The 26,384-nt window shown below is 38.8% G+C and overlaps 1 protein-coding gene across 1 annotated transcript; it reads left to right on the forward strand.

Annotated features, from left to right (window-relative positions):
- LOC149020417 (DDT domain superfamily) lies at positions 1-24,886 on the forward strand. The gene is made up of 12 exons (XM_089148551.1): positions 1-831; positions 950-1,060; positions 12,807-12,893; positions 13,002-13,039; positions 13,113-13,194; positions 19,868-19,974; positions 20,181-20,337; positions 22,452-22,544; positions 22,708-22,828; positions 22,945-22,987; positions 23,119-23,307; positions 23,393-24,886. The coding sequence occupies exons 1-12, from the start codon at positions 457-459 to the stop codon at positions 24,135-24,137; spliced, it is 2,148 nt and encodes a 715-aa protein (XP_089004677.1). The 5' UTR covers positions 1-456; the 3' UTR covers positions 24,138-24,886.
- Positions 24,887-26,384: the final 1,498 nt, after the last annotated feature.

The raw sequence follows: 26,384 nt of genomic DNA on the forward strand, positions 1-26,384 counted from the left end.
CACAAACCTAGGTTGAACAAATAAGTGAATAACCAGAGTTCATTAAAATTCCAGGCGTTGCCCCTCTGCTTCTTCTTCTTCTTCTTCCTCATTTTTCCTTTACCTCCCTCACCTTTCTTCGTTCGCTTAAGTCTTTAAGACTCTGCGTTTTCGTCTGCTCTGTTTCTTCGACTTCTCTTGTTGCTGCCTTTTCTGAACGCTGCTAAGGTATCTTCTTTTGGTAATATTTTCGTTAGTGTATCTGAGGAGATGATTGGTTGGGGTAGTTGTTCTCCATGTCCTTGTCGCCTGAAAATTCCACCAGTCTATGCCCTAGCGACTCTTTGTTCTTGCACAGTTCGATTTCGCTTTACTGCCTAGGTTTCGAATGCTAGTTCCCGATCTGTATCTTGATTCCTTCGTGGACGAAGAACGATACATTTTTGCGATCTCTGCGCTTAACAGGATACCTTTCTGATGATGTCCGAAGAAGTTTCGACATCGATCCACAACGAGGAGCCTCCATCAGAAGAAAAGCAGTCGCTTAACAACCACAGCCTCAACAATAACTACTCCACTAGGAAACAGCGACCTCCTCGCGCATGTACGGCTCGCTCCGCCGCTCGGCTCTACCAGGCCACATCTGGGGTCGAGCGTAAACGGAGTTCCTCCAAGAAAGATGCCCTCGAGCGCAAACAGAATCTCTCTAAGAAAGATAAAGAAGAGGAGCAACAGCAGCAGCAATGCAGTAAGATTATTACGCCGCTCGTTAACGAGCCACCACCTTCACAATTGGCCCGCTGGAATATCCGCTCGATGTGGGAGTTGGCTTCCCTTCTCAACTTTTTACATGTGAGAGTTGAAATTGTAACCTTTTACGCCACTGTTTTGTTTCTTGTATTTTAGTGGGTTGAAGCTCAAGTTCATTTTTTTGTTTTCTTTTTCCTCTCTTCTTTTCACATGGTTGTAGGTTTTTAGGCCTCTTTTGAATATCACAGTCGAGTTCTCGGCGGAGGAGCTTGAGACGGCTCTGATTACACCCAATAGCACTTTAGATGATATACATATACCCCTGTTAAAGGTTAGTCCTTTTAGTCAGAAAATGGTAAAATCCTTTGCAATAAATTGGTTTCTGATTTTTTTGATGCTTAAGTACTGGCTGGTTCCTATGTTGTACCATGCTTCTGATCTTTATTGGTTAGTTTGTTATTTCACAAGCTTGAACTTCTTTTTGATTTGTCACGCTGTCTTATTTTCATGTTCTCATGCAAGAAATGGTCCCCGCTTAAGAACACTGCGTTTTGGCATAAATTTTTAGTTGTCTTTTTTGATTTTCTTTTCTTGTGAGTAATTTTTATTTTCTCATGGTGTTTGGTTAAATCTTAATCATATTGCCATATGGCTATGATGAGTTGCTGACGAGTAAGAAGCTCTATTTATAGATATTCTTCACTTTTCTTTCCCTTTAATATATTATGAATATGTTTGGAGGCTGCTTTAAGAACAATACCAATTGTTCCTGATAATTAATTGATGCTATGTTTTCATCTAAGTAGTTGTATTGTAGAGCTCATATGTTTGCGCCATGCTGTTCAGATCATAATTGAGGAGTATCAGTTCCCTACTAATGGCAGGAAAATAGGTCTCACCCTGGAACTTTCATATAATATAGGTGACTAGTTTTACACTCCCACTCCCGAAATGGAAATATTTGAGATGACTTTTATATGCACTCAACATTCGGGTGTCACTCTATGCCATTTCAGATGTAGGTGTTTCCTGCTCTCATTTGAGCTAAATCAGACCTAATTCTTACTTGGCCCAAGGATCTCCCTTTGAGGTCTTCTAGATTGCTAGTTTCCTGAATGAACTTCAGGAATAGTAAGGGAAAATGTATTTGAAGCTTGCTTCATTCTATAAATGGTCAAAATTCCTGCTGTACTGTTTATTTGAGGAGCGATGCTCGTAAAGATGATATGGATGAAGTGAAAATGCCACATCATGGTCATTTAACAGGTTAATTCTGTATTGATCTTTGAAGAAATTTGGTTAGGGTCTGTTGTCCATGCTCATTTAGTCAATGTTCTCATTTTGTGGTTGGACATATGGTCTGCTCTAATAACCTCTATATGAAATGCTGACATGATGAAAAGAGGAACTCTTTGAATAGCATCCAGTAATATCTTTGAAAACATTGTTAAAAACTTCTACGAGAAGCTTTATTGAACACTAGGAAAACAACAAATATTTATTGGTTTCATCCTTGTTTCCCTTAGGAAGATTAATGCTTAGTTTTTCTAGGTTGAATGAAATAATCCTTAACCAAAGCTCTGATGGGCGCCCGGGGGGGTTACTAATCTACTAGCCATAAAAAAGGAAGAATGTAAACCTCAAGAGATAGCAATAATCTTGTTCCTTGGGGTATCCAAAATTGGGGGTGGGGTGGGGAAGAGACTGCAATCTAGTGGAAATGTCAAACCAGATGGCTCTCCAAAACAAATCAAGAGATCTAGAGTTGGAGTTCCATCTTCTTAACTCCCACCACAAGTGAGAGATCAAAGCGTTGAACACCAGTTTACCAACCAAATCATTGGTATAAGTGCCATCAAAGTCTCAAAAACCAAGCCGAATCCCTAGAGAATACAAAGGAGCATCTGGAGTGGGGCCACATGGTGACAATGGCTTTCGCCCACAAGGAGCAGGAAAGAAAAGGTGATCTACTTCTTCGGGGCCATTCCAACACAGGATGCATCATGCAGTTAGGGTTGGCATTTAGGTGGCAGAGGGAAAGGAAAGACTGGGTGGGGGAGGCAAAGGTAACTATGTACTTAGCTTGGCTGTCTTTAACAAGATTTGCCGAGTACTCTCCTACCTAATGCCTTTTAAACATGTTTACTATTCACAAACGTAGATGCGGTTTCAAGTTATAAAGACATCTTTAGTAATTGTTATTATTTATTTATTTGTTTTGAGCTTTGGTGGAAGATCCATTTTGGTTTGAGATGTATAAGATTCACATCTGGATTTGGTCGCTAGAGTTACGGTATGCATGGCGAAATATTGCTGATGTGTTTGGAGAGAGAGAAGAGGGAAAAAAGGGGAGGAAGATAACAATTTTATGGTTGGGTTTTGAGTTCTGGAAAGTTAAGTATATGAGGGAGTAGCGATTCAGATGGTGAAATTGCAACCACATTCTATTGGTTTTGTTAGCACTTAGCAGAGTATGGGGAGTAATTGGTCTGCATTGGAGTTTATTCCGATGGTTGGTTTGGGCTACGTGAACTTTAGGTTTTACTGGCAAGAAACTGAGATTGGGAAGTGAGGGTCTTTATGGTTGGATTGGGCAGCAAAGGGGATCAAGTATTATTCATGGTTAGGTAATGATGTGGTCAGAGTTTGAAAGGATTCTAATGGTTTGGATTTATGAAATTCGAAGGTTAGAGATAGAATAGCTTCTTTAGGGTTTTTGCCAGACAGAATTTGACTCACTTTTGAATTGAAGGTCGCGGGGATGGAGTTAGAGCCTTATTTTGGGATGTTTTGATCTTAATTTGGTTTATGACCAAGTGACTGCATAGGAAATGAAAATCAAAGTGCGGATTTGGAGATTTGGGTTTTAGAGGATTAGATGAATAAGTGTAGGGCTGGGGATGCATTAAACCTTGTGTTGTTACAGAGAGTCAGAGATACATCGACAGCAGCTTGTTTATGGAAAATGTTCTTGTTATGGAATAGATGTTAACAACTTGAAGGAGAATGATGTGAACCAGGATCTAGGTTTTGTCTTACTGACATAATGCCCTTGATCTAGGCTTGCTCCAGGATCCTCTTCCTTAGAATCAGCAGCCTTCTGAGGCTGTAATACCCTACGGTTGAGGGTTTTTGATTGATTTTATAGGTGCTAGGTTTAGGCAAGGGCTAGGATTAGCTTCTGCCAGGCTCGAAGTCTTGGGTTTTTTATTTTTAAGCTTGAAATCTTGCTGTTATATTGAATTCAGACCTGGATTTCAGGTTAGGGTTTGGGGAATTTACGGTTTTATAGAAATTAGGGTTTCTTGGGTTAGATTTCCTATTAAGAAGATGCAGAACTTAAGGGTTTCTAGATGTGGGGAGGGACTGGAATTTAGGATCGAAGGTAGCAGACTGTGATTAGTTTCTAAATTCAGAAGGGGACGGGGTTTAGGTCTAGGGAATAGGGTTCTATGAGTACTAGGAGGCTGCTGTATTCCAGGGTTTAAATTCTGGAATTTCCAGAAGTTGCCGCAGGTTTATGAAGAAGAAAAGGTAAAGAGGGAGGGGCTGGAATTGTAAATTAGGGTTAGGGGAAGGCAGGGTAATATAGTACTGTATTTGATTGGTCAAAACAGTAGCCAAATAGGACCTTTCACAGGGAATCAATTTCAGATTTGATGGACTTAAGATGAAACAAAACTCAGATGTGAAATAGGGCTGAAACTAGAGTGGTATTATAAGGATAATAGCATAACAAGACGGGTTGAATAGATCTTTAAAACAGGGGCAGAACTATGATGAAGAAATTGAAATGACAATATGAGGGAATTGAGAATAACAATATAACACCTGGGCTTCACATTGCAAGGTGGATCGATTGGATCAAACACCAACCTACCTTGATCAAACACAAGGATTCTCCATCGAGAAGGAATGTTAACAAAGCAATTTGATTTCAATTGATGAGTTGTCTCTTCACCTCTTACATAAGTCTCTTTATATAGCATTCTAAAGAGAAATAAATATTAATGGTAACATCCAACCACTAGCTAACACCACCTACCTATCAATAACTCAACTACTACCTAACTCTTGACAAAGGAAAGCTCCTTTGACAATGAGTTATTTTATTTTCAAACCACAGCCCCTTTTATTGACTTTTCAAAAACTAGACTTGGGCTAAGGTCTAGACTATGAAGTTCAACATATGTGGGTTAACTTTAACCCACTAAAATAGTCTTAGCCCATGAAAGCCATGGGCTGATTCAGGTGATAGCTTTAGGCCTTTGATGGGCCTGACCCAATAGGCTTCTTCTTTCTTAAATATGTCTTCAATTTTGCATCACAGGGGATTAGATTTAAGAGATGGGGGAGGGTTCGTAAGGCTGCCACAGGGTTTGGGAAGGGTTGGGGAAGATCTATGGTGAGGGGAATGAGCTGGGTTGTAGAAACTAGGGTTAAAGGGGTAGGGGAAGCTTGTGGGTGAGAGAGGATAGGGAATGGGGCTGGGGGCTTCTACTTACTTGGAGGATGCAATAGGGAGGCTGAAAATCAGAAATTCTGCAGAATTTAATCTTCTTGAAGTTGCCGCTGGCCCCCTCTAGGGAACCCATGACTTCTTTTGCTTGCATTCAACACTCGATCAAAGTTTATTCATCATATCAACTTGCTGATTACAATGCTAGTAGGCTTATTTATAGCCTATTGAAGGAATTTAAACTTGGACACTAAATTCAAGACAACTTCTAATTGACTAGGACTTTAACTCACACAAGGAACCTTCATAACTTACGCTAGAGGAATCCAATTTGAATCCTAAGAATAGAATTGGATTCTTTGAAAAGGACACTCTAGAGGACTCCTTCACAACTTAGGAATCCTACTTTAATCAGGACACTTTAATAATTGATAAATAAGGACTCAAAACTGAAAAATAAAAGTAGATCTAGGGTCCCACAAACATAATGAACCCAACTAAACCTAATTTGGCCTCAACAAAAATATGCAAAACTATCAAAATAGCCTTGGTGGTACTAGGCCCTATTTTGGCCCTGGTTTTGCATCAGAAAAGAAATCAGATATGAAAGAAACGACACTTTTTCTTGAGGGTGGAGGAGAGAAGATGTGAACACAGAGACCCCCCCTTGGCCGAACCCCGATGTGGGTCCCAAGACCCACCTAAACATGCTGGCCGAACCCTATCCCAGGGGTATTTTGTTCATTCTTCCAGCCCTTTTAGGGTTCAAGAAGGGTCTGGTTGGAACCCCATCAATCCAAGGGTTATGGATCTATCTTTATTTTTTTATTTGGGTTAATATTTTGTGAGTTATGGGAGAGTCCCAGTCCATTTTAATTCTTATATGAGTTGTATTTGAGTGGATTTCCAGTAGTTACATAAGACTCTTTTACATGAAGGGTTCTCATCTTTTAGGAGTTTGCCTTTGATTAGAACTTACCTTTATTAAATGGCTGTGATTTATTTGGTAGGGAGTCTTTTCCTAAAGAGGACTCTTATGGATAAGTCAGTCTTTTGTTTCAAGAAGAAGAATTTTATTTTAGGTGCTAGTTGAGCTGGTCAGTATGCGTTTGATAACGTTTCAATACCAGAAGCACTGTTTTCTTGCAAAGAATATTTTTTGGTGTTCCTGTGCTTACAAGAAGTTTTTTGAACAATTTTGAGCATTTGAGAAACATGTTCCAAAAATATTGTTAAACGTTTTCAAAACAAAAAACATGTTTGGTAAACATGTTTGAAATCTGTTCTGGGTGGAATTTCATTTATAACGAGTATTGATAATTACCAAAGTAACATTATCCTCTAATTAACTACAAAGGATGACCATATACTTGAACTGAAATTAATTTTAGCAAGCTGTTTGTGATGTATGATTTAAACTCGTAACGAATCAAAAGAATCTTGGTGGATTTGAACCACTATCCTCTTGAAATATGCTCATGTTTCAAGTGCTTTACCAATTGAGCGAAAGATTCACTGCTTCATGTGGGTTTGGAATTAAATATTGCTTTAGACTTTAGTAAAGACCCACCAGGTATTTTAATTGTCATGGGGCTAGGTTCACTAAAGAGCAACTAAAAACCCAACCCAGTAAGAGAGGATCAGTAGGTGCTGAGTACAGCAACTGAAACCTTTATGTAACAACAGCAAGAGGGTTGTAATAGACCAAAAGAGATTAGAAATGGGGCAGCAGTATGGATTCCACACTAGTATGAAGCCACAAGGTTCTGGTTACAATTCATGGGCCAATTAAAACTAAAGAGTACAGTCACTATGAGTGGCAGCTATGCCAAGTAGAAACTACAAATATCATTTGAACCCTAGGTCAGAGCACTAAGTATTGATATCAAAAAGAAAAATCACTTGAAATCTCAGTTACAGCTAATGACTAGACTAGAATTTCAGAACACTCCAATACAGCAGCTATAGATGAATCAACAGTAACTGCTCACAACCATTTCTAATGGGACTGAAACTAGAGAGTAAGTTCAGACATGGGAGATTATAAATAGCGGCAATTTAGGATGCAAATAAAACTGATAATCACATAATGTTCAGAAGATATAGGACTAATTCCAGCTGAACCAAGTCAATATAATCACAACTCAACATAAATGGAATTCAGAGAAAAAAACTGGATGAGCAACCAATTCTGATTACAGATTATAGATCTCGGCGAGAATGTTAATGACACAAGTCACACAGCATACAATCACAAGTCCGATAATCACAATGCCTCCTGTCACGAGGCCTCATGATTCTCACAAATCGGTCAGTGGTGGAATTTAATTTTACTGTTCCTGAAATCCTTGTTACCCAAATTGCAAACCCAATAGTTAATAAGAGGAAAGGCAAGTTATAAAAAATCACAGGTGATGAAAGGCCTCTATTTCATTTGTAATCTTATATTTTCACCATAAGTAAATGAATCCTCCATCACTCTGATAACCTGTTTGGGTTGCATGAATGAATTGTCTTACCAGTTAAAAGTGCTTCAGGTTGCATATATGGTGAAAGCAAGCTAACATAAATGCTCATATTAGACTTTACCCCATTTTGGCACATCAATTGGTAGTAACCAATTGCGTCAGCAGATTCTTCAAGGTGTGCACACCCAGAAATCGTTGAATCCCATGAAACAACAGTCTTCATATCCAATGATATCCCAATGAACACCCCTCTGCTGAGCCTAAAATTATATATGGGAGTACCTCTTTAAGCTTAGTTTTGAATATTTTGTTATTAAAGTTCACCTCATAAATAACAATAAATTCTGTATCACAATGAACCAAGGAAGAAATTTCGACCGAAACAGGAATTCGACCGCAAAGCACACGGGAAATCGACGAACGGACACCGAAAATTAGAACCAACGGGCCCAATGGACTCAAAAGATGGACGAACTACCATCAAGCATAATAAACACAATGGAACTAGTATTTGTAAAAAACAAAACTATGAAAATACATCAAGAACAACAAATGATGGTCCGACAAGCGCAAACGAGCAACAGCAAGAATCAACAACAACAGAATTGTGGTAGAATGGTACAATACAACAAGTCAACAAAATAAAATGACCGGCAGATCAAGTGATGGGTCTCAAATATATAAAGCTAAAGCCTATATAACATATATACATAAAATAAAAATACAAATTAGAAAATAATTATATAATAAAAAAATGAAAAAATGGTAGCAAATAATAAAAAGATAAGTTAACAAAACACAAATAGACATAGTCCTAGGCAAACAATAAATCAAGGCAAACAAGATCATTTAAGGCAGAACAAAACAAAAAAAAAAGGGAAGGGAACGGGGGTGGCCAGCTCACACTATGTGCGGAGTTCCGTAGCGTGTGGCTAGGAGGGTTTGGAGGCAAAAAGAGCAAAAGGGGTTTGAAGGCGAAGGAGAGGAAAATTAGGTGAAAATGGGAAGAAATCAACAAAACGGAAACAAGTGGAAGCGATAGCGAAATTTAGGTCGATGGGAAATTCGGCGAAATGGGATGGCGAACAATTTCGGCGAATTGATACTTCCGAAATAATTGAAATTTCGTTTCGTTTTTTAAAAATGCAGACATTTCGACCGAAATTTCGACAATTTCGGTCGAATTTTCTTCTATGCAATGAACCATACACTATTTCTCCGGTTCATTATAGGTCTCACAATAAGGACTACAAAGCATATCAAATATCCCTCAGGTTCAAATCTCCCTAATATTAACAGGAGCAGATAATAACAGCAACAAAATTTCAAATCAGCTTGACATAAGTTTCAGAAACCAACAACAGTTGAGAATCATAGTCATAGGCAAGAAAGTGTGCCAGATTCAAAGAAAATTCTGACCTAATACTACTTCTAAATAAGCTAACTAAATACCAAATTCTCATATGATTAGATTGTCAGATTCATACATCTGACAGAATCCAACTCAATTCAATCAAGGAATTGACAAGAGAATTGCATGTTCTGAATAAGAGAAATATCAAAAGTCAGCTAGACAAACTCAGAAATAGATGATAAGCTGATCAACGGACTTAACAAACTTGAGGAACAAAGTATTAAAATCTCAACCAGCTCTGATAGTGGCATTCAAAAATGAAGGAGGGTTGTACTTGAACAAAGAAACCACAGAACCTACCAGTGCTCAGATAAAATGCATCAAAGAGGGAAAAAGCAATATTGAACAACACCAGTGGTTCAAGTTCATTAAAAGACACTCTTGTCAAGAGAAAACTTACCAGTGCTAGGATTCAATACAACAAAGAGGAAAAAAGCAATATTGAACAACACCAGTGGTTCAAGTTTCAGTGGGACTCTGTGGGTCCCTCCATTTGGCAACTGCATGGGTTCCTCAAGAAACACAACATCCCACTGAATGAAACAAATCATCAAACACATGATGGTCTCAACTCGATACTAGATTGAAGTAACTGCATGGCTCCTCAAGAAACACAAGATCCCACTTATTTGAAACAAATCATCAAACACATGATGGTCTCAACTTGATACTAGATTGAATCAACCAAAATAGGGTATGGGTGGGGTTTCAAACTCAATTCCATTTTGAAACCAAGTGACCAGGTCATCTGCTGCTGAGATTTAGCAGTTCAGTTCGAGTGGCCGTGAAATAGTCTCACACAGATTCACTATCCGATCTCCATCCCCTGGTTATGATTCTGTCAAGCCAACAGGTCCATCCAACCATCCCCTAGTTGGTGTTTTATCAAGCCAACAGAGACTCGACGAGCTGACGAGCAGCAACCATAGTGCATATGCTCACTGATAAACATGCTCCTTCACCTACAATGAACTCGATTGCAACAGAGGTTAGAGAAGATCGTGAAGTCTCCGCTAGAGTTGCAGAGGAGAGAAGAGTGGATTTGTTTTTCTTTCTTTCTCCCCTTTTTTTAATTATAAATAATCGGGCGCAGTTTTCTTGAACTTTTAGTTTTTTTCGCAAAACCTGTTTTCTGAGCAAGATTTTCCACCAGTTTGTTTTTCTAGCACACAAAAACAAACCAGTTTATCCAATGCATTTCAATTGTTTTCTATTCTCAAAACATGTGAAAACAAGAAAAACATTCTGCGGGAGAGTTATGAAATGCACCCTAAGTCTTAAGTTGAGTTTGAGTTGGGTTCTTTTTTATTTGTAAAGGCTATAAATAAGCCTCATTGCTCATTGTAATTCTTCAGTCTTGGATGAATTAAAAATTAGAGTTTTGTGAGACATAAGGTCGTGGTTATCTTTAAGAGGGCCACGGCGGATTTTTGAAGAGTTCTTAATCAACAGTTCGCAATCAAATTCAAGTTCCAGCAGCCATTAATAAATTCCTGCATTTTCTTCAAGCCTGCATCATCTTCTTCAAGAGCTACAGAAGCAATCAAGTACAGCAACCCCCATCCCATCGCAGGCACTCTCTCTCCTTTCCCTTTTTTCTCTGCAAGTCCTAGCCCCTCCCTCACACTCCCATACCCCTGCAAGGCACCCCCAGTCCCTTTCCTGCTCTGCGCATCCCCTCTCAAACCCTGCCTCTGCTGCTCTCACATGAAAAGCAGCATCCCCCCCCCCCCCTCCTCTCCTATGGCCCTGCTAGAGCCCTCCCCCACCCTGCCCCTGCCCCTGCCCTACAGCTCTTCCTTGCGGCCATCTCAGACACTCTCTGTTGCTCCCTGAGGCAACAACAGAACAGAAAATTCTGCAATTCTTCTGTTACCTCTGAAAACTAAGCCCTGACTCAACTAAGTCCCTCTCCTACACTCTGAAACCTTGAGAAGAGTTTCTGAAATTACAGAACAGCATTAGCAGCCCTAAAACCTTATTTTTCAGTCTTTTTTTTTTTTAATTAAAATTCAGATCTGGAAAAAATTGAGTTTCAGCAGGGTTTAGAGTGCTAGAATTCACCCTACATACCTTATAAGCTTAGTTCCCTTTTCTGGGATTCCTGGGCGGCCCTTAGATTTTGGGAGATTCCAATACTACCCTTGACCAAGGTTAAATCTGGGGGTTTTCATCATGAAGCGGGGGGGGATGGTATCACGTGGGATACTTTAACCGCCCTTGACCTTATCTGGGCTCAGGATGGTCACAACTCCATTCTATGTCATTATAATTTGCTGGCATTAAAACTAATTCAAAATTTTATCCACCAATTTGTTTTCAGTATTTGCTCTATTATAACCTTTTATATAAGTCTCAATGATAGATTTTATACTAAAAAGGAAAGGCCTAGCTGAGTCTTTAACCTTACTAACTTTAACTGACTAGGAAACTGACCTAGACTCAAAACAGAGTGAACAACAGCTTAAAAAAGATCCCTTAGTCAGAGGATGATATTTCTAAATAACCTAAGCTGAATCACTGATTTGTACCAGCCAAACTGGTAATTTAAAACATATAATAAAAATATGTATGGAAATAAAAATGCATAGTTTCATATGCAACCTAATTAGCCATAGTTTAAGCCTAACAAGGATTTATTACATAAAGGATGCATGGGATCATGACCTAACATATATAGAACATAGTTGTCAAGGCGTTGCCTTGTCTCGTGCTGGCATCCAAGGCATCTGTTGCTTTGGATAACCTAGCACGTCAACTATGGTATAGAACCCAACCCTTGACTTTTTCTTGAGAAAAAGCCCCTTTCTGCTGATGGATGTGTATCACCCACGCGTATAGGAAAGGCCTGACCTAATTCTTAACCTACTTGGTCGCTTAAACTGACTAGGAAATTGAATAGACTCAAAACTGAGTCACTTAAAACTCATCAAGGAATATTCCCTTAGCCAAAAAAGATATTTTTCAGAATAATTTAACTTAACCACTGGTTCAAAACCAGTATAACCAATTCATTTCAGAACATATAATAGAAACTCTGTATGGGAAATAAAAACACCTAATTTTCTTATGCAAATAAACTACTCCTACTTTAGCTGCTTAAAAGTAACATATTACATTAAAAGCCCTGGATCAAAGGCCCAACATGTATAGAACCTAACAACCCTTGGCACAAATTATTTGATGCTTCAAGGGTTTAAATTTTCACTATTGCTTTTTGGTAAAGGCTGGAAACAAGGAGAGTTAAGTTTTACTTTGCCTCCTCTTCTCTCTTTTTATTTTTATTTTTAAAAATATGCTTTTTTGCTCATAAAAATTGGTTCAAGGATTTGTTTTCTGAAATCAAGGGTTAATAACAATCTTATGTGACAAGAAAAGTGTGGCTAATCCCTAGTTTGTTAAATTGTGATTCAAATTTGCCATCTTCTGCATACCCTGGTAGTGAGTCAGGCCATAAGGTTTCTGATTTGGTTGCCAGTTTTTGCTTCAGTAGTTCTGTTTATCGTCAAGAGAAGATCAACTGACGAGGGTTATGGTGTACTGCTGGGATTACTGATGATATGTGTTTCTTTATATGGTAAATGTTTATCTTGAAAGTTTTGTCATCTCCTATAGTCATTTCCAGTAAAAATACTATTACTTCTCTCGTTCATATTATTTTGGCTTGTTATGTTTCAAGTTGTGGCTGAAACATTTACTTCTTGTATGCCTCAATCATGTTTTGTTGTATCTATAGGCAATTCCTCCTGTTACGAGGATGGCGCTAGGGCGTGCTACCTGGGTCACAGTGTTATGCAGAAAACTGAGGGATTGGTGGCATTGGGTAGGGATTTCAGTGCTTAACTCCTATAAAAAAGGATTTTTTTCTCTCATTCTATCTTCCCTCTTTCTCAGACTAGTTTTCAGCTGACTTAAGTTTTGGGTCTTTCAGGTTGCAGAAGGGGAAATACCAATTGTGGCATCACATGGGTGAGTAGATTTAGATACTCAAAGTGTGCTAGTAATCAACATATTAATATGTTTATGATATTAACTTGTCTAGGACGGAAGTTGAAGCTTACAAAGAACTTGATCCTGGGACACGTGTGGTGATTTTGAAAGCACTGTGTGACATCCGAGTTGAGGTACAATAATTTCTACTCTTTTATTGGTTCTAATTGGTGCTTTCCCAAGTGTCTGATTTCTTCTTGGTCATAATGGGAATATTCAAATTGACTTGTTTCCATGCTACAGATTGCAACAGGTAGCATCATAAGCTACCTCATTTTTATTTCACTCAAGTCGTGATATAGAGATCAAGAGACCTGTATGATGATATGATTGTATATTTTCACACTTTACATCTAGCCTAAGATTTAATTAGGTGGTGATAGAATTTAGTTGCATGGTTGAAATATACTATATTGGCGGCTGTTCCATTGTACAATATAGGTAGAGGAAACAATTTTTGACTTTGAAGGTTGGTCAGGATTCTGATGCAGCTGCCAGCTTACATAGCATATTCTTATTGTCAAGGTTGTCAAGGCGGCAAGGCAACCAAAGCGGTTGGGGCTCCGCCTAGGCAATTAGGCGACAAAGCGGTGGCTAGGCGGCAATAAGGTGACCAAAGCGGTTGGGTCATTTTTTTTCTTCTTCAATACTACACTTTTCAACAACAACAACAACAATAAGCCTTGTCCCAACTAAATGGGGTCGGCTACATGGATTCTTGCCCTCCAATCAGTTCTGTTCGAGGCCATGCTAGATACAAGGCCTAAGCTATACATATCCTTTCTCACCACTTCTCCTAAGGTTATCTTAGGTCTACCCCTAGCTCTTCTAGTTCCTTCAATATGGATTATATCACTTCTCCATACAGGAGCATTTATAGGTCTCCGTTGAACGTGGGCTTGCCACCTCAAACGACTTTCTCTAAGCTTATCACTTATGGGAGCAACTCCCAGACCAACTCTAATATGATCGTTTCTTATATCTTATCCATCCTAGTTTTGCCACTCATCCATCTTAGCATCCTCATTTCTGCTACACTGAGTTTATCTATATGATTCTTTTTAACAGCCCAACACTCTGCACCGTACATCACAGCTGGTCGAACAACGGTCCTATAAAATTTTCCTTTAAGCTTTAATGGAATACGCCGATCACATAAGACCCCGGACGCACCTCTCCACTTCATCCACCCTATTTTAATTCTGTGGGAAACCTCATCTTCCAAATCACCTCTTTTACTTATGATTGAACCTAGGTACCTAAAACAATCACTCTAAGGAATCTCTTTATCGTCAAGTATCACTTCTTCATCATCTGCCCGATCATGACTAAAGTTACAAACTAGATATTCTGTCTTCGATCTACTAAGTTTAAAGCCTTTTGATTCCAAAGCTAATCTCCATGATTCTAATTTGGTATTAATCCCCACTTGGGTCTCATCAATCAACGCAATATCATCCGCAAAAAGCATACACCGGGGACCTCATCTTGAATGTCTTTGGTTAATTCATCAATTACCAGTGCAAATAGATATGGGCTTAAAGTTGACCCTTGATGTAGTCTAACTGTTATCGGAAATTCATTACTTTGTCCCCCCACTGTTCTAACACTAGTCACCGAACCATCATACATATCCTTAACTATATCTATATATTTACTTGCAACACTTCTTTTCTCTAGTACTTGCCAAATTAACGCTCTAGGGACTCTATCATAAGCTTTTTCTAGGTCAATAAATGCCATATGAAGATCTTTCCTACATTCTCTATACCTTTCCATAAGTCTCCTAATTAAGTAAATAGCCTCCGTTGTAGATCTTCCTGGCATAAACCCAAATTGGTTCTCCGTAACTGTAGTTAAGTGTCTCAAACGGGTTTCAATTATTCTCTCCCATAATTTCATCGTATGGCTCATCAATTTCAATACGACTACTTTTATTTTGATAAATTTCTATTATTATAAGATAAAGAAACATTCAAGAATCACATTCAGCTAAAAAAAAAAAAGCATTCAAGAATCATAATTCTGAAAAATTATTAAAAAAAAGAAGCACAAACATAAGTTTATCTCATCAAGCATCATAACATATGACTATAAACTATATCAAATTATAAGTATGAAAATGAAAGTAGTAATTTTACATTTACTTACCTCTATGATAGTGTGACGCCAAATAAGTGCCTTATCCATTAATGATCCATTGATTCCCAATTCCAAAATGACTAACTATTAAGTTCGTATACGGCTTTGTATAAAAAATATTATCATGTACAAAATGTGACCGTTTTGGCATCTAGGCGGCAATAAGGTGCACAAGGCAACAAAGTGGTAACAATTAGGTGAAAAAGAAGAAAAAAAAACTGCATGTTAACAAAACGGTTCAAAACAAGGCGGTTGAAAAACCCCCTTGCCACCTAGGGGCGCCTAGCCGCCTAGGTGGACGCTTTGACAACCATGTTCTTGTTGAGCCAGTTAATTATTCTGGAGGCTGCTGCATCAGGCATAGTCTCCGTCTGAAGTTCTTAGGCTGACTATGTTGTACACTCAGCAAAGACTCTTCACCTAAGTTGGACTTTTAGGACGGATCTTAGAGGGTAAGAGTTAGGAGGAGCCTTGTGCACTGGGTGCTCATAGAGGGTAAGAGTAAGAGGATGTAGCATGGTTGTGCATTTCTTGGGAGTGGTTCCTTTGGAGATTCGTGAGGCTTGCAATTAAGTTTGGATTCTGACATCGAATGATAGCTTTCCATCAGAATCATTCCTTGGAGTCCTCATTCAGGTGAATGAAGGTTGAATTGATGAACCCTTGAAAACATTCCTTCCAATTACTGACTAACCTTGAAATATCCATGCAACAAAAGTGATGTAGCCTCAAGTGCATGGGGGCCAGTTTTTCCAAGATCTTTTAAGAGAACCAAATCATGTGGGACCAAGAAATTTTGGGTTAGGGTGTATGGGTGGTTGTTCCCTAATTGGTTCCTAATAATTGTGTTCTAATTTCCTGCTTGGGATTTGGTTTGTTTAATGGGATATAGATGGATAGAGGCATAGTTGTCACGGGGACAAGGCGATGCGAGGCAGTTTTAGCTAGTTGGGGAGATGAGTTGACGAGGCGCCCTCCGAGGTGCTTTTGAGGCGGTCGAGGCGTTTTAAATAAAATTTTTACTTTTTAATGTACATCTCATACACTAATTCATTATAAACCTATCTTATATATAATAAAAAAAATTAATATTAGCCATTTAGCCTACCTCAAGTCATCCAACATACTACAAACCACACATAGTAGGTCCTAAATAAATTCCAAGTATCATCCTATCATTAATGAGAATCAAGATATGATAAAAAATGTAACTAAATAGTAGACACATAGAAGTACAAGCACATAAATCAAATGCAAGGGATAAATAAATAAAAGCAGATAATATCAAAATAATTGCAATTCAAAGGAATCTCATTTACACAATGCATACACCAAGCAGTATATCTCAAGAATGCAAACCAAACTAGAAAAAAAAAAGCAACTTATAACATTGTTACAATACAACAACAACAATAAGCCTTGTCCCAACTAAATGGGGTCGGCTACATGGATTCTTGCCCTCCAATCAGTTCTGTTCGAGGCCATGCTAGATACAAGGCCTAAGCTATACATATCCTTTCTCACCACTTCTCCTAAGGTTATCTTAGATCTACCCCTAGCTCTTCTAGTTCCTTCAATATGGATTATATCACTTCTCCGAACAGGAGCATTTATAGGTCTCCGTTGAACGTGGGCGTGCCACCTCAAACGACTTTCTCTAAGCTTATCACTTATGGGAGCAACTCCCAGACCAATTCTAATATGATCGTTTCTTATCTTATCCATCCTAGTTTTGCCACTCATCCATCTTAGCATCCTCATTTCTGCTACACTGAGTTTATCTGTATGATTCTTTTTAACAGCCCAACACTCTACACCGTACATCATAGTTGGTCAAACAACGGACTTATAAAATTTTCCTTTAAGCTTTAATGGAATACGCCGATCACTTAAGACCCCGGACGCACCTCTCCACTTCATCCACCCTATTTTAATTCTTTGGGAAACCTCATCCTCTAAATCACCTCTTTTACTTATGATTGAACCTAGGTACCTAAAACAATCACTCTGAGGAATCTCTTTATCGTCAAGTATCACCTCTTCATCATCTGCCCGATCATGACTAAAGTTACAAACTAGATATTCTGTCTTCGATCTACTAAGTTTAAAGCTTTTTGATTCCAAAGCTACTCTCCATGATTCTAATTTGGTATTAATCCCCACTTGGGTCTCCACTCCGCCAGTGTTTTGTTGCCGGTCCCAAGCCCGGGTAAAGGAGGAGGGTTGGTGCGTTAGGTCGGCAGCCGGCACCGGAAAAATCTAGCCAAACATTTTTTTCATGGATTCGACCTTATAACATTGTTACAATGCAGAAAAAAAAATTCCGGCGACATATCGTCGCCTAAGATGGTGACCGGAGCCGCTGCCACTTGGTCGCTGCAACTACGGTGGCTTTCATATGAGCCTATGAGGGAAAAAGAAAAAAAGAAGCAGAAGTAAGAGAGTAGCAGGCTAGCAGCAAAAGTCGATCAATTTTGGACCTTCAAAACTGAAAAAGACAGTACAGTGGTGTCGCCGGTGATGTTTATGGCTGTCGTTGGATGTCGCCGGAGTCGCTGGCTGCTATCGTCGATCGAGTGGAACTAAAGATAGTAGCAGAGTAAGAAAGTACCAGAGAAGAAATGAAAAGCTAAAAGAGAGTTCTGGCTGTCGCCGGAGTTGATGATTTCATCATCGATGAAGTGGAAGGTGAAGAGAGTAGCAGAGGGAGAGGGCCAAGAGGCAGAGACGACGAGAGCAGAGAGTTAGGGCTCACAAATTGCAATTGGGATCGAGTGATTCTCGGGTTTTCTTCTTTTTGTGTGTGTGTTTTTTTTTTGGGTTAATGATTTAATATTAGAATGATCTCATGTATCTCATGTAAAACTTATATATGCACTCAACCATTAGATGATTCCCAATTGGAATCTAATGATCCCATGTATCTCATGTTATTACTTATGAAATTCACATGAGGCGCTTGTCGCCTCAACCCCTTAAAGCCCAGCCAGGACGCCAAGGCATCGCCTAGGCGACGCCTTGACAACTATGGATATAGGTATAAGAATATTTACGGTATGAAGGATACTTTAACCCATCCTATGGGGAGGTTTGTAAGTTCATTGATATGGAGTAGATTTGAGGTGGGATGAAAACTTAGGGGAAGGGGACAAAACTAGAGAGGAATTTATATTTTGATCCTTAGAATAATCTTTTCAAGTTTCAATGATTTTGGATGAGTGGTATGAGAGTTATTTGGGTTTCTTGATTTTGGAGAGAAAGTAGCGATAATAACAAGAATGGGCAACTCTAGGGTTTGGTTGGTCCGAGGGGGCTGAGAATTGGGATGGAAGGTCACTAGGGTTTTGGGAATGAGGTTCCTTAAGTTTGGACAGATATAACGGTCATACTGACCTTGAATTTTGGGTCTCTAAGAAGTCCGAAAATTCAAGAAAATAGAAAAAAGCGGCTGATATGAGAAGGGGAATGGAATTAAGTGTTGACTTTTTAATTACCTGTAACATATACCTTGTAATGGAGTGTGGTGGAGATGGAAAGAAGTGGAGGCAAGCTACAAGCACCACCGAAGGAGAATCCTTCAATTAGAAACCCCAAGGTGCTTACTCGATCAAAAGGTGGTCCCTTACCACTGATGAGGAGCTCTACTAATCTTGCTTTTAGACCGCAACAGACTATTAATTATATTCTGAATTCTGTCATCAGTTACATGCCAGGGCTTTATTTATAGCCTTAGGCCCTTAGCTGCCTTTTTGTCACCTTCTTTACTAAGCAATTTAGTAATATTCCTGGATTTGTGGAGTTGATTTGACTCTTGTTATGGATATTAGGTGATTATTTGCTTCTGGCATTTCCCTCCATTGTGCAAACGGAAACTATCTTCCATGTATGATATACTTCAGCATGACTGGGCAACCTTTATTTCAAAATGAAAACTCAATACTGTATTGGCTCCCATTGGGATTTAAGATATATATTTTTGGGGTGGTTAGCGATCAGGAAGATATTATTATTACTGGTATATTCAGGGCGATTAGGTTAGGTAGACAGTGTTCTCAAAATTAATTGTTGTTTCCTGACCCATTGTTGTAGCTGAAAGCCTGCAACTGATTTGGGGTTGGATATTGATGAATGAACAGAAGAGGTAGACTTAAGGAATCCTAAATTCCTGGTTCAACATGTGATGGCACTTAGCTTGTGGGGCAATATCTGGATATCTCATTCCGGTGTAGGCGGGATCATGTGCTCCCCGGTTGATGATTTAGTTTAAGGTTTCAGTTATGTAACGCAGTACCTTGAAAATTTCTTTTTCGTTAGTTGTTTTGTGACCAACTTTTATCAGTTTCTGTATCCTAATGCCAGGTTGTATGTGTTCTACTGTTCTTTCTCAATAAAGTTCTTCCTTATTTATTTAAGAAAAAAAAAGAAAAAAGAGATTTCATGAGATGCTGTTCTTTATTTGCTGCGAATATTCTATATTCTAAGAAATATGCTGGTAAATTTGTTGTGATTCAGTTTCTCTTCACTAGATTCAAAGCTTATTTAGTAATTGATGATAGTTACTGCTCAGATGTTTTTTCTTTATCTTTAGAAATTTTGTCCACTTTCTGTCAGTTTTCCTAGGCGTGTAAAAATGGAAGGAATTTATGGTGTTCCTCTTTTTTGCAGCAAGAAGACATAAGAAACTTCATTGACGACTCTGTTAAACATGGGGTTCAACTTTCAGCATTTCGTAAGGAACGTATTGGAGGTGATTCACATGGAGTTTCATATTGGTAAAAGCTAATTATCTTGTAAACTTGATGAGATTGTTTTTTGAGCTTCATTAGGTTTTATCATGGCATGAGCTGTTAACTTTCAGGCATCAAATATATCAGTTTCCTAGTTAATATGTATATTTTAATGCAATGGTGCAAGGGTTTCATTTTTTTGTGTATTCTCATGAATTATGGGATTTTCAAAGCATGTCCAACTTTTATAGGTATGAAGATGATCCTGTAATCGGTCATCGGTTGTACCGGGAGATCAGAAAAATTGAAGTGAAAAAAGCCAAGATGAAAGGGGTTCCAACTCTCCCATCTATATCTTGCCAGTGGGAAACAGCTGCAACAAACTTGGATGAATTCCAAGATGTGTCTGTAAGTTCATTGTTTCTGCTGCTGTTTTAATAGTGTAATTATGTATGTGCTAGATAATAGATTCCACTTATCTGCAGCCAGTGGATATGGTTTTCCTGGATGATGAATTTATTTATTCATATTTTTAATCTGCAACAATGAGAAATGTATTATTCAAATAATGAAGTTAATGGTGTTAAACCACATCATACCTATCAGAAACAATGCCCTGAAACCACACCTAACGTCACCAGTCTCTTATGGGCTTCTGATATACCAATTGAATGAAAGAGGTTCCATCTGTCCAGATTAAGACAATAGAATTCAAGAAAATAGGAAAAAGAAAATGTGCTTGGAGAAGTGGATTGATGTAGGCTGCCTGTAATAACTGGATGGAACCTTGAGGATGGAATACTCAGATGGAGAAGGTCGAACTCTGATCTTCAACGAGTTGCAGGTGTCTGGGCTTGATTTCACCTTTGGAACCTTTCTCAGCCTTGGCTCTTCAATTCCCAGTTGACAAAACAAGGACTTACGAACAAGCACGAGAAGAATTACTTGAAGAGAAGCTTTTCTTATTCAACATTCAGTCTGATTTCTCCCTGGAAGGGGCTATTTATACACAATATGCTAGAGTCCTTATCTGATTTGGACTCCAAGCTGGACTCTAACTCGAAATTAGAAGCTAACTCAACAAAGTAACTAACTTGACTAGGACTAGGAGTAGGACACTTAAATTCGGTCTAACTTAAGTTAGGAGCGAAGAATAATCTTTTCTTATTACTGCAGATTATTCTGTGCTTATAACTTAAGTTGGACATAATAGACTAATTAATTCATCTATTTTCGTACTTAGCCTTGACACTAAATTTTTGAGCCTATAGAGTAGGCCCATGACCACATAAACCTATGAACAAATGCCCAACACTTGTATCTATCAGCCCTAGGTTGATTTCAAAGGAAAATAGACCAATTTGTGCTGGATTTGCATCACTAGGTTGATTAGGAAAAAGCCCATTGGTGTTCATTGCCTCACAGATTTGTGAAAGTTTTTCAAAGCTGCTGCAGCAATTTGTCTTCTCCCTTGGAAACTGTACCGTGACTGATCAATACTGGTGGAATTGGTGTTTGATCCAATTGAAACCTTGTGGTATGAAGCCCCAAAGCTGATCCATCTTCTGCATTCGAAGATCAGCTGCCATTAAGGATCTTCAACGCCAGTGCGTTGATCATCCTAACCATAATTGTTCTTCTCCAAATCCTCTAGACCATCTAAACCATAACTTGTGTCCATCGATGGTCATCATCCCATTATCCAAAACCTGGCTAGATCCTAACCAGCCATTAGAAAACATTAATATTTTGATTGAAATTCATTCTAATCACTCGGAAGAACTGGGTTCATAGCCTTGCCCAAGTTTGCCTTGCCCAAGTTTCCCATCATAAACCCTTGATTGTTGCATTGTTCCTGTCCTGAAACTCAGAAACCAGACCCTAATATGCTGCTAATTCAAGTTCAGCATTCGTGGGTGTCTGGAAGCTTACTGTTTGTGATTTATACAAGAAGTATTGATTGCCATCCAGTTATTAGAAGTGAGACGATGCTAATATTCCACTGAAGATACTCTTTTTGTATAAATACTTGTTCATAATGTGCATTTGTGTGTGGTTCCACCCTCCACCTCTGTCTCCCCCCCTGCCCACACACAAGCGGAAAAAAGAAATAAAAAACCTTGCCGCACACACAGGTCAGAAGGTTCAGTTTATGCATAAATGTAGACTGTTTTAAGGGCGAAACTAGTTTCAAAGGCTTCTGCACAAGCAGAGACCCTGCTATTTATTTATTTATCTTTTGGTTGGGGGGGGGGGGGGCACAGTTCTTCTATGCAGCCTTACCCCAGCAATGTTTGCTGAGAGCCTTTTTCAATGTGTTAACCTCAGGCTACAACTATGGTCCACTGACCATTGCACTGAGGCCACCACCGCTCCCCCTCCCCTGTTTTCCCCAAATTAAAATTTTGCATAATTCTTCAAATTTGCTAGCTGAGACAAAGTAATGAACAAGGTTCCTTTTCCTTTGCTCCCTAACATTGGTTATTTTTACTATGTTAAACTTAAAGCTTATTCTTTTACAGGAAAAGCTTTTTGAAAGCAAAAATAGAACGGAGGTTGCAGTAGGGAAGAAGTTAAAGTTAGACATGCTTCCAGAGATAGAGAAGATCCACAAGGTATTCATTTTTTATTGTTGCAAAGAGTATCTGCTTAACTGATGCTTGTGTTCTAACAGTTCTATGGTACTCTGTATTGTCATAGATATGCGTCTTTTCCCTTGTTTTTTCTTGAAGTGGCAGTTGCCTTTCTGTAGTGATTTATTATTTCCTCTGGCTGCAGAGGAAAGAGAGGTTGCTGAAAAAGCAACATCGGCAAGCCATCCTCCTTGATGGCTTTCTGAATGCGGATGGCCCTGCAGGACGGTCTCTCCGTGACAGAAAACCTGTTACTTATACATTTGGTAAGGGCAAATAATATCTTATCTCAACCAAAACATTGTTCCTGTAATTCCTGGAAAATTATAGTATAAAGCTACAGTTTATTCGCTAAGTGATGGTCAACTGAAAATTTATGCAGATGATTTTGATCGGTCTATCAATGAAGCCATTAAAGTAACAAAGTATGGGTTTCTGCACTTGGAACCAGACTTATTGCCGCAAAATTTTGTCCCGATTGAAAAAGCAAATTTCTTTTCTTTCGCTATGATTTCTATTATCCTGATATTTTATGTTCTCTCATATTGTATTTTAGACGGAAACAACCTTCCCCAGAGCATGTTGTCAAAAGAGAAGTTGGGATGAAATCTGAACCATCCACTAATGGCAGATGGAATGGTTCATTGCATGCCCCTCAGCATGTGTCTGATGGCCATTCTCCAAAATCAATTGATAGTGAAGAAAGTGATGAAGATCATCATAAACTTGGACCTTTGGATCGCAGGTACTTCATCTCCCTTTCTCCTCAAATTCTTAAATTTATGGATCATGGTAAATGTAATCTGTCTAACGTACGTGTACCTATGTAGTAACCGGCGAAGGCAAAGGCCCCAGAGGTACTCAGAGAAAGAGTTTGTTGAAGCTGTATCAGACAATGAGGCAGATTTTGATAGCGATGATGATATAGTTGGAGAAGCAGTATATGATGAGGAGTATCTGCGGAACCGAAAACAGAGGAAGAAGGTATCTAGCAGCTCGGAGGGGGATGAGGAGTACCACTGGGATGAAAATGCTGAGGATGAGGAAGAAGAGGAAGAAGAGTCTTTGAGTGTTAGTGATGATACAGATGAGCATCATAAATTTGAAAAATTCCCCACTCGAAGCAGGAGAGGAACCAAATTAAGGTCAGTTGATGAGCTTCAGTCAGGTTTGAGACGCAGCAAGAGGGCTACTCGGAACCAAATAAACTATCGACAATATGAGCAGTCTGAATCAGATGCAGATTCTATGAAACCTGAGAAACCAAATGCATTAGATGGGCAATCAGACGGAAGCAATGATATGGAGTACTCCAGGGAAAGTCAGGACTCTGAGGGTGATGAGGGTGATGAGGGTGATGAGGAAATGAAAGTTGATGAACCAGTTCAGGAGCACCATGGGAAGTTGGAAAATGAGCAAAGCCAGGCACCTGAGAAAACAAACAGCCTAGTTGAGGAAAAATACAGTGATGTACCAAAAAGGCGATTTCTTGACTTAAATGAGCTTGCACCAGTTTCTGGTTTTGATGATGTCCCTGGCACAATAATGAAAGATGAAGATATGAACAATTTCTAGGTTTACAATTAGAAGAATCCACCCTCCTTGGGGGCTCTGTGCACAGTCTGCTGTGGGAAAGTGAGGTTTGTACACTCCTTTCTCGTTCAAGCTGAGTGTTTGATGGGCCATTTCTAAATTTTGATACTAGTTCATGGAAAGGATTATTCTCTCCCATGGCGTAGAGTGAGCAGCCACGCCAGTGTAATTTATTCAGTAGGTTTACAGCAGGGAGCACAAAATGATGCAGAGAATTGTGTAGATAGGATAGTCATCTTATTACTTCGTCACCAAAGCAATTTATGCTACGATCTGGGAATTTGTAAGAGTCCCTTGCTGGTCTGCTCTTTTTCTGATCAATGTACAATATCCACGAAGCTGATATGTTAACAAGGAAATTTGTTGGCTTCAAGTTTGAGCCCCTTAAAATTTCATTCTTGCAGGATTGTACCATTAATTTGCTGTAGATCACTGGTTGATCTGCTGATCGAATGATACCATCTGAATATGCTCAGTGTTGGTGTCATTCTCCCCAGTGAATTAGCATGATGTTTCATTTTATGGTTTAGATTCGTTAGATTCTTAAGAAAGCTTGACATTCGGTATTGGTTCTTTATTTCTGGTTCTGAAGTCCTTTTCGGGTTCCTCAGAAGGGCACAATGAGCCTTACTGTAACTTTCCAGGTTTGATTTTCAAATGAGTATCCTTCAATGAGACTATAATATAATTTCATAAACATCGTTAATTATTGGGGTCCGATTGGAGTATATGTTCTGTATGAGCTATCATGTCCTTTTTTGAGGTGAGTATTTATTAGGGGAAATTACCTTCGCTCGCATGCATCTAGTATGTATTGATTACCCCAGTGAAGGGAACTCTTTTGCCTTTTTTCCTCAATGTTATAAAATGTTCAAGTTATCATTTCTTACCAAAATTTCTCTCAGCTTTTAGTTTTCTCACCCAAGTTTTCGTCTTGGTACTGAAACCAAAAACAAATTCAAAACTCGTGTTCTCTGATCCTTGGAGAAAAAAAGACCTCGTGGATCATCCCCTGACAGTTTTACATCTACAAATTACGAATCCGGATCATCTCCTCGAGTGCTCCCCCTTGGTTTCCTGACCACAAAAACCAGTGGGTCCCACTGGTGAATTTTTTTTTGTTTTTTTAAAAAGTGTTTTTCACCGTGGGCCCCATAGGTTTTTGTGGTCAGGAAGTGTGTCGGGGAGCACAAAGTGGAGTCCGGATCAGCGACCCCAACGGGAGCACAAACATCAGTGGGCCCCACGGTGAAAAACACTTTTTAAAATGAATATAAAAATTTTTTTTTCATCAGTGGGACCCATTGGTTTTTGTGGTCAGGAAGTCATGGGGGTGCATGACGGGGAGAAGATCTGGATTCCACAAAGTGCTCCCCTGTCGGGTCGCAGATCCGGATTCACAAATTACATGGAAGTCCATGGAACGAAGTTTCGGAAATTTCGCCCGGTTCGCTACCCATTGGAACTAGAGCTGATATTTCACCCCTAATTTTTTTGAGTATTTTTACTCAATAATTTTAGTAAATTTGATGCTTATCCTAATCTGATGCAAATATGTGAAATTTGAATTATTTCCTAAAAATTATTTCATTTAAATTCTCTTACGTAGTCACATTTAATATGTTACCTTATGAGGCCTACATCATTAGGACATAATTGGAACGATTATCAAAATCACTCTGAAGATTCTTTTATAAGATTCATTAGTAATTTAAATTGTTTCCATAAATTATTTCATGTATACACTCTTCCCTAATCACATTTGGCATGTTGACTTTGATAATTTAAATTATTTTTTAATAAATATTTCCATTTAAATCTCCTGCCTAGCCACATTTAACGTGTTACCTTCTAAGGCCTAAATCATTCGGACATAGTTGGAATGATTGACTCTATACAAAATCTCATAAAAAGCCAAAACATGAATAGCCTAACCACAGGCAGGACTGAGAACGACACAGAAAAGGAAAGATGCCCAAACGAAGATTTTTTATAGAAGTTTTATTTATAAGTTATTCAAAGATCCTCCCAAACATGCCAAACGAGTCTAATCAGGAAAACCCGAGAGAAACGCCAAAAGGCAAGAAAAGTAAAAATCACAACAACAAAAAAAGAATCCAAATACGCAATAACACAACGCGGAAATAACCCAGCTGGACTAACAAGTCTTTAAAAAAGAAAATTCCATCACCTAATCCTATGGCCCCTGTAATTAGCAGCAGCAACCTT

The sequence above is a fragment of the Hakea prostrata genome, chromosome 3 (genome assembly GCF_041222555.1).
Source record: "Hakea prostrata isolate BN-2017 chromosome 3, UWA_Hpros_2, whole genome shotgun sequence".
Lineage (NCBI taxonomy): Eukaryota > Viridiplantae > Streptophyta > Magnoliopsida > Proteales > Proteaceae > Hakea > Hakea prostrata.

What these genes read in the sequence shown, in the direction of transcription:
- LOC149020417 (XM_089148551.1), top strand. Translation starts at nt 457, where the DNA reads ATGATGTCCGAAGAAGTTTCGACATCGATCCACAACGAGGAGCCTCCA. An exon ending in TGAGGGATTGGTGGCATTGG is followed by an intron (nt 12,894 to 13,001) that starts GTAGGGATTTCA and finishes TGGGTCTTTCAG; the next exon opens with GTTGCAGAAGGGGAAATACC. An exon ending in AGATAGAGAAGATCCACAAG is followed by an intron (nt 22,545 to 22,707) that starts GTATTCATTTTT and finishes CTCTGGCTGCAG; the next exon opens with AGGAAAGAGAGGTTGCTGAA.